The following is a 17,081-nucleotide window of genomic DNA, read 5'->3' on the forward strand; positions in this document are numbered from 1 at the left end:
TGATTTTGTAATGTTTCTTTCCTGATGATGTCTTTTTATGATAACTTTACCCTCTAAGCCATTAAGAAATTCTGTTTGATGTTTTAAATTTCCCTTTCTAGTTTCATCCAAGCACTAAATTGCATACGGCTTTTTATCTTTGCATCCCTATAATACTTCTCTCCCTGTGACACTCACACCTTTGGAAACCAGCGGGGACACCTTTGCCAGACCCCTAGCCTTGTTAAGCATCTACGTCTCTGGCTCTCAAAGGTTTTGTGTCTTCTGCTGAGGGGGAATGGTGGCTGTAAGGTGTAAACCCAACCCCTGCTAAGAGGTAACGCCTTGCAGAAGAGATGCTGGGATGTACATGCACGTGTGTGCATTTCTGCACGCTCAGGAAAGGAAAATTCAGAAGGAATTTGTGTTTTATTGACCCCGTTGATGAGCAGGACCTTCCTATAACAAGATCTGCAAGCAAACACTTTTGCTGAATAGTCTACTGGCAGCAAATTGTCCTATTTTTAGCTCCGTGTAATTTGTAGGGACATCTGAAGGCATGTGCTAAGGCATAAGTCATTTACAGTACACAACTGATTCATGCGAAATTTAAGTTAGCTCACTCTGAACTCCAAACAATTACTGCCGTGGTGATTTTATAAAATGTCTCTTCCCTTGGGAAGAAAGCATCTAAATCAAGCTCGGTTTCAAGCCACAAAAATTAATGATAGGTATTCTCACCTCAACGTGCGGGAAGCTGTGCACATGAATCCCCACATCAGGATGAGGCTCATATAATTTTAAGCATTACAAAAGCCCCAGATTCAAAATTTAAATTAAAAGCTCATCTAAACTAGGAAAACCTCTCCGTTCTTACAAGTAGTTTTTTCACTTAAATGAAAGCAAACACATTAAAATGGTCAGGAAAACACGGGCTTATAAAATCACGTAACCTTGATGTCATACTATTCACAGAAAACTTTAGTTACACCAATCTTAGACAGAGTAAACTGCTGTTCATCCAGCTAGCTGGGGTTCAGAGCAAGGTCGTATCCACTTCTGTGTCACCACCTTATTGAAGAATATGACAAAGGGGTTGGGAACTCATAGAAGAAAACAGTCTCAGAAAAAGCCACGACACGCCACCAACGCCAGCCACCGGCACAGGGCGATGGAGCGTACCACCCCTCAGCAGCAAGTTTCCCAAAAGCGAGGTGACCCCGAAAGGCAAAGCAGTATGAACGTGGGAGTACAGACTGACCCATCCTCAGCCAAAGGAGGAGGAATCAGGTGTCTTCTCCCAGGTTACGGCTTTCTCCAGACCATAAAGCACTAATGCAATGGTCAGCTGCGCGACACAAAGCCTCCCCAGATGCTCGGGACTGAGCTCTCTTGGGGCTCTACCCTGGGCATCGCTACCACAGATTAAACGGAATAGGGTTTGCAGCAGGAGAGGGGGCAACTTAGCCGATACGTAGCCAAAAATGTCATTTTAAAGTATGTTTAAGGGTTGTTATATTTATTTACAAGAGCATGCATGCATTACTTTCATTAGCGGTATGTGACTTGCTACATGTTTAGAGCACATTAAGAAATTTGTAGAACAAACAGCGTTATTTTTCCATTGATTTTAAAAGCAACAAGAAAACTAGTCATCCAAATATGTCTAGACCTAAGTGTCACGTGCAAGTTAAAACTTCTTTTTTCTATGCTTGTCTCTATCTTCTGCCTAATTTTCAGATATCGCAAGTTTTCATTTAACACAAACGCCACGGATGGATTTTTCCCTGGCGTTTCCGAAGCCGTGCCGACCAGGGACAAAGCCCAGATCGAAGCCTTCAGACTTACACATCTGTAAAGTTACCGTGAGTATTTAAAGGGGTCACCGCGCTTCCCTGATTAAAAATCAAGCTCAAAACACGTGGGTCTCCCAAGACAGCGGGTCCTCGTGTCCTGCACAAATGGGAGAGGTTGTTGGTCAACGTGAGCAACCTGGGGACGTTTAGTACCAACAAATAAATTATCTTCCAGAAGCAGGATCATCCCAAGACCCCAGATGGTCGAACAGCCTCCGCCACGCCAGCGTTTCCATCCCAGGGGCTGCCTCAGCGGGGGCACGTTGGTGCCAGCCACCCCCAGCCGCCCGTGGTCAGCACGAGGTGGCCATCGGCACCCAGCCCGTGGCCGTCCCAGCCCCAGCCCGGCCGACAGCACCCGCTGGTTTTCGTCTTTGAGCAGAAAAAGCCCACCTCCTCCGGCCACCGAGATGGCCGCTGCTTCGGCGCCATGGCCAACGGCTGCTGACGCCAGGTCCCTTCCCACACCCGCCCCAGTCACCGCTCAGGCTGCTGCGGAGGCAAATCCTCGGCGTTTTCTAGAAAAAAGGAGCAAACCAGGGTGTGCGCAGCCGGTATCCTCCCTGGCCACCCCCTCCAGCCACGGCTCCTTCGCTTCAGCCGCACAGCAAAGCCCACGTAGGGATAATTGGCAGCAACACTCAAAAACCCCACCCCTGCTCCCCTCGCCTTCGGTCCCCTCCCCGCTCCCCGCCGTGACCCCCAAGGAAAGCCGGGGAGCGACGGGAGCCAGCGTTTCACCTCCCTGCCTGGAAATCATCTCGCTGAAGGAAGGATTCGCCATCACGACCTTTCCCAGGTTAAACCGAAGTCGGCCGCCCGGAGCCAGCGTCCCTGCGAGAGCCGGGGCTCAGCCCCCGCCGGAGGCTGCCGGGAGGGACCGTGCCGAAACACAGGGCACCCACGGGGGCACGGCCACGGGCAGCCGGGCGGGGGGCAGAGCACCCAGGTCTGCGCCCTTGGTAGGGCAGCTTTAACGATGGGATTTGATTGACAGAGAGAATTAAAACTTACCTTTCTCTGCGGGTGACCCTCGTGGATGACGGCGGTTTCCAGGTGGGAGGGAGCTCAGGCACCCGCTGTGGTGCATCCCCCAACTGTCTTCCCCAGGGGACGGTGTCTGAGGGAGCCCCAAATATTGGCGCTGACCGAACGCTGCTCGTCCTCTCCTCCCCAGCACCGTCCTGCAGCTAAACGCCCCACCTCGCTTATTTACACAGAGGAGCCAGTTTAATTGGTAGATCTGCAGCTCTGGGGTTTGCTGTGCCGCGGTGGGCGCAGAGGGTGTCCTGGCATCGCAGGAAGGGGGGTCCCAGCACCAGCAAGGCTTAGTATTAAGAATACAAGCTCTTCTTTACAGATTATAATCACGGCTATGCACCCGCCTCAGCGTTAGCGTCATTAGAAAAGGTTGACATCTTTTGTTTTACAGCCCGGAGCCAAATGGGTCCACAAATTCCTGTAGAGCGAAACCTTCCCCAGCACCATCACCACCACCTCAAGAGGATGGCATGGCTTGAACCATGCAGCGGCTCTTCCCCAGCACCGGGGAGAAGTTTCCCAAAATCATACTTCTGCTTCAAAGCTACTTTCTACAGGTGCTTTTCAATATTAAAAAATTATCTTTTTGCCAGAAACAAACAAACAAACAAGGGTAACTGTGTCCCAGCTGGAAAGAAGCATCACAACAAGGGTATTTCAGGGTTCGGGGGGAAGCTTGCTTGACTCAAGCCGAAATAAACCACAGACAAAGTCAGCCCCGAAGTAGCCGATACCCTATAGCGCAGCTTTCCCAACGGCACCACGAGGAAGCGATGCAGAGGGATCCCAATCCGTTCCAATCAAGACAGCGCAAATTACCCTTGTGTTATAGGAAACGTTTTGCCAAATGCTAACAAATAGGCTCGGGAGCATCCCAGATCCAACCAGCCACTGGGAACTCTCTCGGGTAACTACTACAGAGCGAGTGCTGCTAATTAAACCCAACCTTACCGCTCTCAGTCCCAACTCGTCCCCGGCGGCAGGGCGACCTGCAAAAGGCAGATCAGGCAGCAAATACTGGTATGAGTCACTCAAAAGGCACCCGAATTATTACAGGTCACGTATTTTAAAGGCAGGTTCAGGTGTCGGATACCTGATAACCTACACCCTAAGTCACTTTTCTTATTCACTTCTGCATGTTAAGCTGCAGTTAATTTCCTTGCATCTGTGAACAACCCCTTGTAGAAACGTGCCCTATTTATCACAGCTGATCCTTGAGTCATCGGTCTTTTACACAGCCTGCACCAGCAACCCATCCAGACAGCTCATCTAGAGGAAATTTATTTTCCTGCCTTTAAAAAAAAAAAAAAAAGGATGCTTATGATAATTTTTCATTAATTTTGCTACATTTTTTTTTCCCCACTCTCATCGCTAGCATCATTTCACCAGCTCTTTGGGTGACAACACTGAACCAGGGCAGCGTGCAGGGGATGCAGGGGATGCTCGTGATGAAGTAGGGCTTAACCCCGCACAGCCCCGCGGGCTGGCACCTCCCCACCCCAGCCATGCCGCGGCAAAGGGAAAACAATTTGCGATTTAGTAAGTTAATCAAAACTCCAATTGATCCACTTTGTATTTTCTTTCTCTTTACTTTCCAACAATTTAGGGCAATTTTTTTAATTAAATACAAAGGCCTTTCCACATTTCAGAAAATTAATCACTTTTGGCATTTATTAGTTATTAATTTCTGCTTGAAACATGTTTTATAATTCATTAAAGTACCTCAAAAATTAAATTCTTAACAGCCCTAGGCCCAAAATATGTTTAAGTAAGAAAATGAAGCACAGTAATAAATAGTGAAGAATTCTGAAATATTAATTTGGCCTGTAGCATTTCAAATGTTTATTCGCAATAATTAATTTGAAACTAAGTTTACATTGCCTTTGTCAGTAGTTTGCTGGGAACTTTCAGTTATGTTACTAATTTCCTCAAATTTGCCCTTCTGGTGGCATATTCCATCACTGACAACCATTGCCGGGGCATTTAAATTAATTCTCTCAGCTACTTCTGAGTTTGATCATTTTCCATGAGGCACAGAAAATCAGCAGGACCGCTAAAGGATACGTTCCCGGTTTGGTGCGGGGGGAATGAGCTAACCGAAGTGATTATTAACGCGAGGCACATTTTCGGCTCCCCCCTCCGCGCCGCGGAGCCTGAGCAGCACGACGAAAGCACTTCTTTTAAGACTGGCACAAGCGATAACTTATTTGGTGTAGAAGTAAACGTGTGTGCCCCACACAGAGGCAGCCTCTGATATAAGTAAGTATAAACTAAGATACAAGAAATGCCAGAAACCTAAGAGAAGTCTCAGCTAACCAGTTATCACCGTTTCCCCCCCAGCCCTTACAGGGCAGTGGTGTCTCTTCATCGCCCTCCAGCAAACCAGGTAATGTGCTTTTTTAACTCAGCAAGGCAAGCTCTTAAATAATTTTTATTCCTGAAGTGTTGTCTAACTAGCAGGATTTAATGAGAACTTTTCTATTGCAGAATTTGCTCCAGATGCTGAACTCTGCAGTATCACAGCGTATCACATTGCAATAAATTCCCTAAGCGTGTACAAGGTTGTATTTACAAGCATACAGGTGTCTAAGTCCCTTTTGCTAAAGTAGAGTTCAGTAGCTTTGGAAGATCACTAAAAATGTGCACCTGATCTCTATTCTGATCTCAGAATACCTCTGTTTACCTCAAAATCTGTCTTTTGCCGATTTTGAGGGTTCTGATCAGAAGTTCCCAAATTTGCCTCTGGGCTACTGTTTCCAGATCAGCAGCTTTTGTACTCGGCTGCACCGATTTCAAGCATTAAGGAAGAGCAGGTGAAGCGTTAGAAGCGGCAAGGTCCCCACCCAAGCATTGCCCAAACACGAGGTGGCCGGCTTGGGTCCCGCGCCCTCCTCGTGCCGCCATCCTGCCCACACCACAGAGTCACAGAGTCACTACGGTTGGGAAGGACCTGTCAGACCATCAAGTCCAACCACCAACCCAACCCCCCCATGCCCACTGAACCATGTCCCGCAGGGCCACGTCCACACGTTCCTTGAACCCCTCCAGTGATGGTGACTCCACCACCTCCCTGGGCAGCCTCTGCCAGTGCTTCACCACTCTCTCAGTGAAGAAGTTTTTCCTAATATCCAGCCTGAACCTCCCCTGGCACAACCTGAGGCCATCTCCTCTTGTCCTGTCACTCGTCACTCGGGAGAAGAGACCAACACCCACCTCCCCACAACCCCCTTTCAGGCAGTTGTAGAGAGTGATGAGGTCTCCCCTCAGCCTCCTCTTCTCCAGACTGACCAACCCCAGTTCCTCCCTTCCCAGTATTGCTAATACGGGGAAAACCTTGCCGGAGGGGCTGTGAGCTCCCCGTTCCTGGCGACGCTCAGCAGCTGATCCCTGCGCGGGGCGCGAGCAGCCGCCTGCGCCCGCTCTGCCTCTCTTGGGTCAAGGGCAAGGGAGAGGTGGCTGTCGGAAAGCGGGGCTGCAGCCGTTTCAGCACACGGGTCTGGGATACGAACGCCAAAGCGGCCACGCAACCAGAACAGCAAGTTGTTCTCAATGGCGCAGCCACGGGTAAAAAAATAAATTAATAATAATGCTAAAATAATGAAATACTAAAAAAAAGGCTTAAAAAATTACTTTAAAAAAAAGGCTTAAAAAATTACTTTAAAAAAAAGGCTTAAAAAATTACTTTAAAAAAAAGGCTTAAAAAATTACTTTAAAAAAAAGGCTTAAAAAATTACTTTAAAAAAAAGGCTTAAAAAATTACTTTAAAAAAAAGGCTTAAAAAATTACTTTAAAAAAAAGGCTTAAAAAATTACTTTAAAAAAAAGGCTTAAAAAATTACTTTAAAAAAAAGGCTTAAAAAATTACTTTAAAAAAAAGGCTTAAAAAATTACTTTAAAAAAAAGGCTTAAAAAATTACTTTAAAAAAAAGGCTTAAAAAATTACTTTAAAAAAAAGGCTTAAAAAATTACTTTAAAAAAAAGGCTTAAAAAATTACTTTAAAAAAAAGGCTTAAAAAATTACTTTAAAAAAAAGGCTTAAAAAATTACTTTAAAAAAAAGGCTTAAAAAATTACTTTAAAAAAAAGGCTTAAAAAATTACTTTAAAAAAAAGGCTTAAAAAATTACTTTAAAAAAAAGGCTTAAAAAATTACTTTAAAAAAAAGGCTTAAAAAATTACTTTAAAAAAAAGGCTTAAAAAATTACTTTAAAAAAAAGGCTTAAAAAATTACTTTAAAAAATAGACTTAAAAAATTACTTTAAAAAATAGACTTAAAAAATTACTTTCAAAAGAGACTTAAAAAATTACTTCCAAAAGAGACTTAAAAAATTACTTCCAAAAGACTTAAAAAATACCACCCCCCCATACCACCCCCCCCCCCCCTTCTAATACCAATAATACCACCCAGTAACACCCCGGGGCTGAATTCCACCACCGCCCCCCCGCTGTGCGCCCTCCAGCCGTAAGCCGCCTCCGAAGGCTTCTCGCCGGTGTAACCCCCGTGCGAAGGGCTCCCGGAGGCGGCTCCGCCGGCGGGCGCGGGGCGCTGCCTCCCTCTCCCGGCCGCAGCGGGGAGCGCAGGCGGCCCCCCCCCCCCCCGCGCACCGCACCGCACCGCAGCACGGGCTGAGCTCCTCACCAGCGCTGGGCGGGGGGTCACGGTGGTTGTGCGCGGGGACCTGACCAGTACCAATTTCTCCAGAGCGGAGCAGCAGGATGGCACCCTCCTTGCGCAGCAGCCCCCACGCTGTGCTTCACCCCTGCTGCTGTTGCTGCTTTCTCACCTACGAAACTACTAAATTCATCGAATCACAAAATCGTTTAGGTTGGAAAAGACCTTCAAGATCATCAAGTCCATCCGTTAACCTGACCCCGCCAAGTCCACCCCTAACCCATGTCCCCAAACGCCTCATCCACACGTCTTTTAAATACCTCCAGGGATGGGGACTCCACCACCCCCCTGAGCAGCCTGTTCCAGTGTCTGCAACCCTTTCAGTGAAGAAGTTTTTCCTAATATCCAGTCTAAACCTCCCCTGGTGCAACTTGAGGCTGTTTCCTCTCATCCTGTCACTCGTCACTCGGGAGAAGAGACCAACACCCCCCTCCCCACAACCCCCTTTCAGGCAGTTGTAGGGAGCGATGAGGTCTCCCCTCAGCCTCCTCTTCTCCAGACTGAACACCCCCAGCTCCCTCAGCCGCTCCTCATCAGACTTGTGCTCCAGACCCCTCACCAGCTCCGTCGCCCTTCTCTGGACACGCTCCAGCACCTCAATGTCCTTCTTGGAGTGAGGGGCCCAAAACTGAACACAGCATTCGAGGTGCGGCCTCACCAGCGCCGAGTACAGGGGCACGATCCCCTCCCTGCTCCTGCTGCCACACCATTTCTGATACAGGCCAGGATGCCGTTGGCCTTCTTGGCCACCTGGGCACACTGCTGGCTCATCTTCAGCCGGCTGTCAACCAACACCCCCAGGTCCTTTTCCGCAGGGCAGCTTTCCAGCCACTCGTCCCCAAGCCTGTAGCGTTGCGTGGGGTTGTTGTGACCCAAGTGCAGGACCCGGCACTTGGCCTTGTTGAACCTCACACAATTGGCCTCGGCCCATCGATCCAGCCTGGCCAGATCCCTCTGCAGAGCCTTCCTGTCCTCAGCCCAAAAGAAGCAGAAGAACACATCACCTGTTTCTAACACCTTGCTATGTGATCAACATTCCGTTTAGGTACAAAGATCTCCAAACAAGCCTTAAGGAGTTCAAGCACATGCAGCTGCCAGATTAGCAAGATGCTGTACCTGTGCCAGTGCTCCCCAAATGCAGTTATAATCCCCCCCTCACAGGACTTTAGAAGTAAAAGCAAATATAACCCCCTTAAATGAAGAGGAATCTAGCTGTTCACAGCCAAGACTCCCAGCCATCTCAGCAGAGACCAGGGCGCAAACCTGGGTGCCCACAGCCACGACAGCCAAAGATGTACCTGTTTGGGAATAAAGCGATTCGCACTATTAGTCAGTGTTAGAGCCTTAGACCTTATTGTTCAGACACCAAGGACTCGACATGGTGAAATACTCCTATGGGACGGCACTCTGCGGATGCCAAAAATGGAAGAGCAGGCACCAGGCTGGCTACGGAGAGATGAGAATTTGCCGAGGCTGGAACTGGGGAGAAACAGCCCTGAGGGGAGAGCAGCAAGGCAGCCCGGGGCCAAGCGCTGGCTACAACCATCCTTAGGGGACTGCACCACACAGCAAGGAAGAAAACTGACCTGCACCTCTCACGAGAGAGTTTTACGTGTCTTTCAAGGGGCCTACAAGAAGCCCCAGCCTTTAAGAGAACTTTCCCAGAAGTTCTAGGGAGAAAAATTCTTAAACAAAAATTAAAATAAATACATTTAAATCCGTATTTTGCCAAATATGCCAGCAGACACCTGCCCTCGCTTCCTGCTGCGTGCTCGTGCTGGGGCAGAGGTGCGTTTGGCGCGGAGGGTTCAGCACAGAGCTGCCCCGCCGCAGCCCTGCTAGAAGGGCACCACGTTGAGCCGCAGTTCGCCACCTTCGCTTCGTGAAGACGAGGAGCAGCCCGAAAACAGAGCCGCTCTTTTAGGACTTCTACGAAGACCGGTGTATCACCTAACTGTGGCCTCAGTCCTTACCTCCTGCTCTCCATCCTCGAGGTCCGTCACGGAACAGGTCAGGCTCGAGGAGGAGCACAGTCCGGTCTCAATGTCCCCTCCGTGTCCAGCATGGTAATACACTGTGCTCTTGGTGATGTGAACTTGACCTGGTGACTACCTATGGAAAGCTACTCAGCTGAAGTAAGCATATTTTAAGTATCTTTAAGAGCATTTTATTCACCTTAGAACATTCTCTACCCCATAAAAGCACAGAAGACAGACATGGGAAGGTGCCTTTTACAGCCACAAAGCTTCAGAGATGAATCATGGGGAAAAGAGCTTCTGAGTTTTCTTCCGAGAACCAACACTTGCAGGAAAGCAAAACGAGCAGGATGGGATTGAATGAGGCACATTGTGTAGTCTCCTCCTTTCTAACACCTGGCTTGTCCTTCTTCTTGGTTTCTGGAAAACCCTCACTGGCATCTGATGAGTAAGGCTGGTTGTTTTTCAATCCACCCCTCGTCTCTTCTCCCACCAGGAACATCTTCACCAAACCTATAGGAACTCACCGTCTGAGAGTTTGGCGTTTCCAGGGCTTTTTGTTGTTGTTTTAAAATTATTTTAGAGCAATCTTTTTGCCCAGTTTGGTTATTTGTCCCTGCCTACCTTCAACGAAAGTGAGGCAATCACCACCTTCTTCGACACTTTTTTACATGTTGCCTCCCATATGGCTTCAGTCACCCCCTCTTCCCAGCCCAGGGCACAGCTTCGCAGTTTGCTCTGTGGCTGGAGGAGGAGACCCCGGGACCACCACCACCGCCGCCCTGCCAGGCCCTGGCCCGACCTGGGGAGCCCCCGGCACAGAAGCCCCGGGCACGCTGTGGCTGGCACCGCCGGGCAGGGGCAAGGGAACAGCGCTCTGCCACAAAGAGCCTGGTCCTCATTTAGCTCCCACTTTTTCTTTCCTATTTCACTTACCAGTTTACTAATGAAAACGTTAAAAAAAAAAGCTGAAGCACTCGATCCTTGCCCAAATTGCTGGGGGGTTCACCTGCGGGTGACCCGAGAGCTCCCTGCTCTGTGCCAGGGACAGCCCGTCAGCAAGGGCTGGCCCCGGGCCGGGCGAGCCCAGCACCAGGCCGGCCAGAAGTGCTCCTCCTTTTAGAAGTGCCTTATGTGAGCAAACGTCGTCTGGGAGATGGACTTCCTTCAGGCAACTGTGGAAAAACCCCTTCTGTGTGTTTAGACTGATGGGGTAACTGAAAAATAAGGTATCTGTAACCCATTTTGAATACAAACAGCAACACTAGTTACCAAATACCTTAGAAGTCTTAAGTCCAGATACGGCAATTTAACTTCAACGCTACCATAGCCTAGTACCTCCTCATCCCGCGATGGGGATTATCAGCTGCACCCTGAGCTGTTCCGCCGCTTACCAGTGAGATGAAGAACCACATTTGGCTTCGCAGAACAGTTCACGTACTGACCTCTTCTCTCCTATGATCTGCAGCAATTTATCAGCTTAAATCCAAAGTGGCAGGAGGCAGAGCTGCCCACTGCAGCTCCCGGCAAACGCTGGCGCTCGCACTGAACTCTGACCAGGCGTGCAGCTCACGTTTTAACACGGTTACTGTCACTCACAATGCAAGTGCCTCTGTTTTCAAAGGAGCAAACCTTTGCAGGAAAATGATTCCCTCCTAATATGTAAAGCCAAAGCTGAACAGGTACCTGAAAAACATACAGAAGGCAGATGATCCCACCCTGAAGTAATACATCAATCCTATCAGCGAATGTATGTTTTATTGAAAGTGTGGCATGAAACACTTGACTGCGAGTAGAAATTTATAAACAGCTCTTGATGTATGTGAGATTTTTGGCAAGGTTTACCAAATAATGCAATGGACAGTACATTTAATTTAGGAATGTTCGCTCATTGGTTTTTATATCAATTTAAAAAAAAAAAGTTGGTGAACTTCCAAATCATAAATGATCGATTTTTGTCAGTTATAAAATACTATGAATTTGCAACCTTTTTATTCTAGTACTCAAGGAACTGTCAGCTATTTAAAACTGTACCTTTATCATTATTCACAAAGTTTAACAAAAATAAATACAATTTTGAGGTTGTCTTTGGCATGTCGTAATTCAAGGCAATAGTATCTTTTAGCAGCACAGTGCAAAGAAAAACAACATACCATACAATGCACTACCAGATTCAGCCTTACAAGGAGAAGAGAACGTAGTACAATGCAAACTTTAATGTCAATATATACAGAGCTTTAAAGAAAACATTTTTTTTTTAAAATTAAATGAAATAAATACAATATGATACAAAATCCACAATATGCTTAGAGAAAAAAATGACAGTTACAATATCTGATGACGGGGACCTTTTGTATAGTTTCATCTTTGAAGTACCTCAGAGAGCATGTGATTCATTGCACACCGTTTTCAATTAATGCCCTTTCGTATACTGAGATTTATAGCCAGTCACGTGCCAGAAGTTTTAGCGCTAATCAGAGTATCAGTGCAAGATGCCAAAGTGCTTGGGATATTACGACAATGCAATTACTTCGCAGACACTGCTCATAAGCCTAATGCAAAACACACAAAATAGGAACACTTTCTCCTGCAAAGGAGATCCACCTCGAGCATCTTTTCAGTTCTCACATTAAAAAACCCCAGAACAGGATTTGACGTCATTCAAACTCATGATCGGTAAGAAGCCATTGCCCAAATCTTAATTATTAAGAGACATAACCAATGAAATATATTATAAAGCTTCCAAAGAAAGTTTGCTTTCATTACATAGGAAAAATCTCAAGAAAACCAGTCGCTGATTATTTGGGGGGGACTTCTAATTACAGAAGTTATAATACTCAAGTCAGGTTTAGCTATACGCAAAGGGTGGTTTGTTTTTTTTTTAAATTTGTATTCATTTTTCTGTTCCCAAAGGAAAATGTAGGCTTATCAACAACAACATAATTTGGGGGAGGAAACATTTAAAAAATACACTGAAGTAAGGACAAACAATATTCAGAATGTACTGAGCTAAAGAGGTGTTAATGCAGAAGGACGGTGCGGTATGAATGACAGCGTAGGCGTGTTACCAACAGGTATCAATACATACCCAAGGAAGTTTTTGAATAAACTTTCAAGGAGAAAATTCTTTTTAATCATCTAGAGCTCCCACAGGATTACGTAAGGACTCTATTATCACGGCTTCAGACGCCTTCTGAAAACTCTGAGACAGAAAAACCTGCTCCTCCTTTCCAAAACACAAATATTTGGAAAATTTTAATTCTGGATAGGACTGAAAAACTTCAGTGCTACAGAAGTACACAAACCCCCATGTTTGCATTGATGGTTTAGCCCAATTTCTTTGGCACAAACCAGGAAAATTACTATAGAGTTGTGCAATTCATTTATCTCAACTTTTTAATTGTAACATTTGAGGGCAGAGCGCCGAGTACTGGATGCAACAACCTGTCACTGCGAATGACCAGTTGATAAGTATATTGCGAGTAACTCCCAATTGTTGAAGCTTGCTAGAGGTTAATTTTAACTGTTGGACATAGGAAGATTAACTTTGGAAAATACGTTAAAACACGGAAGATAGAATTCAAGTTCAATATGACTGACTCGGGGGAGGTTTTTGGATGCCCTCTCTGGATGCAAGAACATTTAAACCGTACTACAACATAGGCCTCAAATGGACAGTACGCTTAGACCACCTACAACTTGGGTTCTTCGCGTGGTCAAAGAGAATTTACCAGTCTTAAGCACAATGGGAAAAACCACACAGCATGCTAACAACGGCACTGAGACTACACAAGTGGCTTAAACGAATCCACCCCCAGTAACGCTCTCGGGTACGGGCACTCTTTGTGACGCGCCACTGGCCGATACCGATGCCACTGCATAGTTTTTGGATACATAACAGGAATACAATAGAGTTCCTCACTTTTTATCAAAAGGATAACTGAAGATAGGAATTGCGATATCCAAGGGGTGAAAGAACAGCAAAACGTGTCCTGAGCCTGCTCCAGCTATAGCTGATGTCTGTGGGAATCTACTCGCTTTAGTGAGAATGTATCGGGCTCTATGTGCACTTGAGAACCAGCACTTACAAATAATTGCCATTACCAAACACCAGAGTAGAAGCTATTTTGCTGGTAGTAACAGAAGCCATATCCAAAATATTATATCATGTAAGATATTAATTAGTTCTCTGGAAATTCCTCTAAATATGTAATATGTATACCTGTTTCTTTGTAATTATAAGCCTTCGTAAAAAATTTCACTCTTACTGTTTTTAAAAAGAAATTAAAAATCAGTAAGATAGTAAAACCTTAACTAGTTGGTAATCTTGAACTGTGCAAAGACTGTAAGAAAGTGAGACAAGTTACATTAATCTTTCGCTCCAGCCAAGAGCAAGTTCGAATTAAGTGTTCTTCCATTTCAAACATTTAACTCATTACTTATGAGCAGACCATGCTACTTTTTAATCATTTGCTTAATTGAACAAAACCTAAATTTGAAAAAAGGGTAAGTATGCAAGAAATTCTAAAAGAAATATCACAAAGATGATAATCATTAAATATTATATAGTAAGGGTAAACCGCAAGTGAACTCTTTTGTATCCCTGAATATCCAAAATGTTTTAAATATTGATATGCTGAAATATTAATTTGCCCCAAATTAAGGATTAAAATTGGCACACCAGGGTACACTGGCCTGTCAGATGTAACAAAGGTGTTTGTTCATATGTTTTCCTTGTGATAAGACAACTTTGTAATGTTGCAGTCACCAAAACCTTGCTTTTACCCCAGGAGTACCACTTGCACTAAAGGCTAGTAATGATATAAAAACAGCAGGGATAACTTTGTAGAAGATATTTTAAATTCTTTGCTAAGAATCAGTATATCCATCTTGTTTGTGTACTTTTCCTCTTACCACCTTTGTTTTGCACACCGAGAACTTCTTAAGTACCTTCAGCTGCTTGCAACTGCTTTTGTGCAAAATGCTTTTAAGGTGCTTATAACGTGGTGCTTCTAAGCAAGCTAAAAGAAAATTCCAGTATAAACACTGTTAAATGATTCATGACTAAAGCCATTAAAGACCAGCTGCTACCTTACGGGAAAGCTGAAGACAATTCAGGTTTGACATTTGAGTTGTGTTCCACGCCTCGCATTACCCTCCATCCCCAACACAGTTTGTACTAGTACATTTCAACCCACGTTATACCTTGACCTTGGGCTAAGGTGGCTTTATTTCCACCACTGGTTTTTTTCTTACAGTGAATTCAAACTCCTCTGGCAGTCATTTGTAAATTTACAAAAAAATTATACTGATAAGACTGTAGACAAGAGGTTTACAGGCACTCTTGCTGGCAAAGGTCTTCAGTAATGAAAAGAAGGATGAACCAGCTGCATAAGGGGCAGATTTTGTACTAAACAATAAGCTTTCCAGGAAGCAGTTGTGTTCTTTGATAAGCTTTCAAGCATTTCAAACAGGCACCTCAAAACTAGGCACAAATGGCCCCTAAAGCTTCCAACATCTATCAAACACTCAAGAAATTTAGTATGGGGTATGTTCTGCATGATACAAATAGCACACCTATGTTTGCTATACTCATTAAGTCTCAAATCTACATATATTCATACCTAACTATTTGGCCAGATAATTTCCATCTTCCCCCACCGCAACAAAAGAAAGCAGCTTATCTAATAGTACTTCCAATGCCACCAAGTACTTCACAGGTATAAGCAAACACCAGCCAGCACCCTCTGCCTTTTAAGATCCGAGTTACTACCGCCACTCTTGGCAGCTGGGCCGGAATTCTCCTGAAAACTTTTCTTCTTTTTTTTCTCCTGTCTCAAAACGCTGAGTTCCACCACCACTGGTGTCTTGTAATTGGCTACCGAAGGTACCCGAAACAGGAAATTCAACAACGGCAAATCAGTCTGAACTACACTTCATTTTTGGTCCCTTGGATTCTCTCACTGTTCACGATCTAGCTGGTGGTCACTAATACACTTAGTATTTAAAATGCATATCATCCTACCATGGCAGTACAACTGCACAGATGCATCTACAACTTTTGAAAATACTTTTAAGCTCATCGTCTCTGAATGCATTAGTTCCCACTCTCCCAGCAGTTAGCACTGGTTTTGAGTCAGAAAACCCCAAGATATTTCTGGCCCTGAAATCAATTTCCTCTCCATCACAGCATTTAGAAACAGACAAAGTCCTAACACCAAGACAGAGAGGGCGAGTGAGTGCTGGCGACAGGATATTGTCAGGAACTTGTCCATAACTGTGAAATTTCTTGGTCAGAATTCCCTTATCTGGGCACACTGCAAGGCTTATTTATTGTCCCAAGCTACCCCTACAGTTAGGCAAACAGAATTTTGCATTTATGTTCTGTAATATTTGTACATGCGGCGAGAGATTCAGATAGAAGCAACTTTCTATAAAAATCAAATAAATAAAAAATAAAATCCACGTACCAAGTTTGTTAAAATAAAGTGTCAGTTTGTCTCATACGCCAAACAAACTTAATATTGGGTATATTCAGTAGAAATGACTGCTGAGGGAACAGTAACATCGTCGCTGTACAAATGGACAGGCAATATAAATAACAAAAACTATCTGATTGCATGATGTTTCTTAAAAGTGGTACCAATGTTATTTAGATCCTTAATTTTGACAGTTTATACACATACTTACTTTCTCCAGCTCGGTGCAGGACACAATACCATTTGCGGTAACAACTAGAAATGTTCACTTTCCTGTAAGAGGCCATCTGTTAACCAGCATTTCTTTTGGGTCACAAGTGATCAAATTAAGTTTATGGGTAAAGTGCAGAATCTTACACATCCCTTTTGTTGGTATTTTCACACAAACTTACCAGTTCCTGGCACCGTGCAAACACAGACCTTCCAAATTAACACTAACGCATTTAACACTGGCACAATACATTAGCCAGCTTTTCGTAACGGTAACGAATAAGTTAAATCAATGAAGTTGAATGAATTAAGTGCCCAATTACAAAATAAAGAATTTGTCCTTCACAACAGGGTCTAAAGGTGTGAAGAAAAGAAAACTTACACTGACACTTTATGTACAACTTGGTCATTGGCAACGGTCCCCTAAACCATTTTTTAAATGAACCCAGCAAAACTATACAGAATGTGAAATAATATTTGCAACAGATCTCTTAAAGGACAGTGTAGAGAAATTCATTATGGTGTACCTGATGTTTAAATTAATTTAACAGATACGGCCTGTAAAACAACACAGTATGAACCTGTGGATTTTTTTTTTTTCTTTTTAAAAAAAGGACTTTTACAGAATTCAAGTAGTGTAGCAGGAAACCATAGATGCCTTTTGATCACAGGTCAGGCAAAATAGAGCCACTTATTGGATTCTCCCCTTGCTTCTGTTGGCTAAGGTGTCCCAGTGGATCTATAAGTCTGTTGATGTTAGCTTTTTCATGCTCCGTCGCTGAGCTAAACTTGAGGCTGCAACAGGCTCTAGCACTGGCTGAAATGTCTTGTGATTCAGTGCAGAATACGTAGCAGCCATGGCTCCCTAGAG

The 17,081-nt window shown here is 44.8% G+C and overlaps 1 protein-coding gene across 1 annotated transcript in view; it reads right to left on the reverse strand.

Annotated features, from left to right (window-relative positions):
- Positions 1 to 16,876: 16,876 nt before the first annotated feature.
- The window catches only part of RPS6KA6 (ribosomal protein S6 kinase A6), a 38,098-nt gene continuing 37,893 nt past the window's right edge, over positions 16,877 to 17,081 (reverse strand). The window contains exon 22 of the mRNA XM_059824242.1: positions 16,877 to 17,075. Coding sequence (XP_059680225.1) covers positions 16,950 to 17,075 — 126 coding nt within the window. The 3' untranslated portion in view covers positions 16,877 to 16,949. The remainder of the gene's footprint in view (positions 17,076 to 17,081) is intronic.

Source organism: Gavia stellata, chromosome 14 (genome assembly GCF_030936135.1).
Source record: "Gavia stellata isolate bGavSte3 chromosome 14, bGavSte3.hap2, whole genome shotgun sequence".
NCBI classification, from domain to species: domain Eukaryota; kingdom Metazoa; phylum Chordata; class Aves; order Gaviiformes; family Gaviidae; genus Gavia; species Gavia stellata.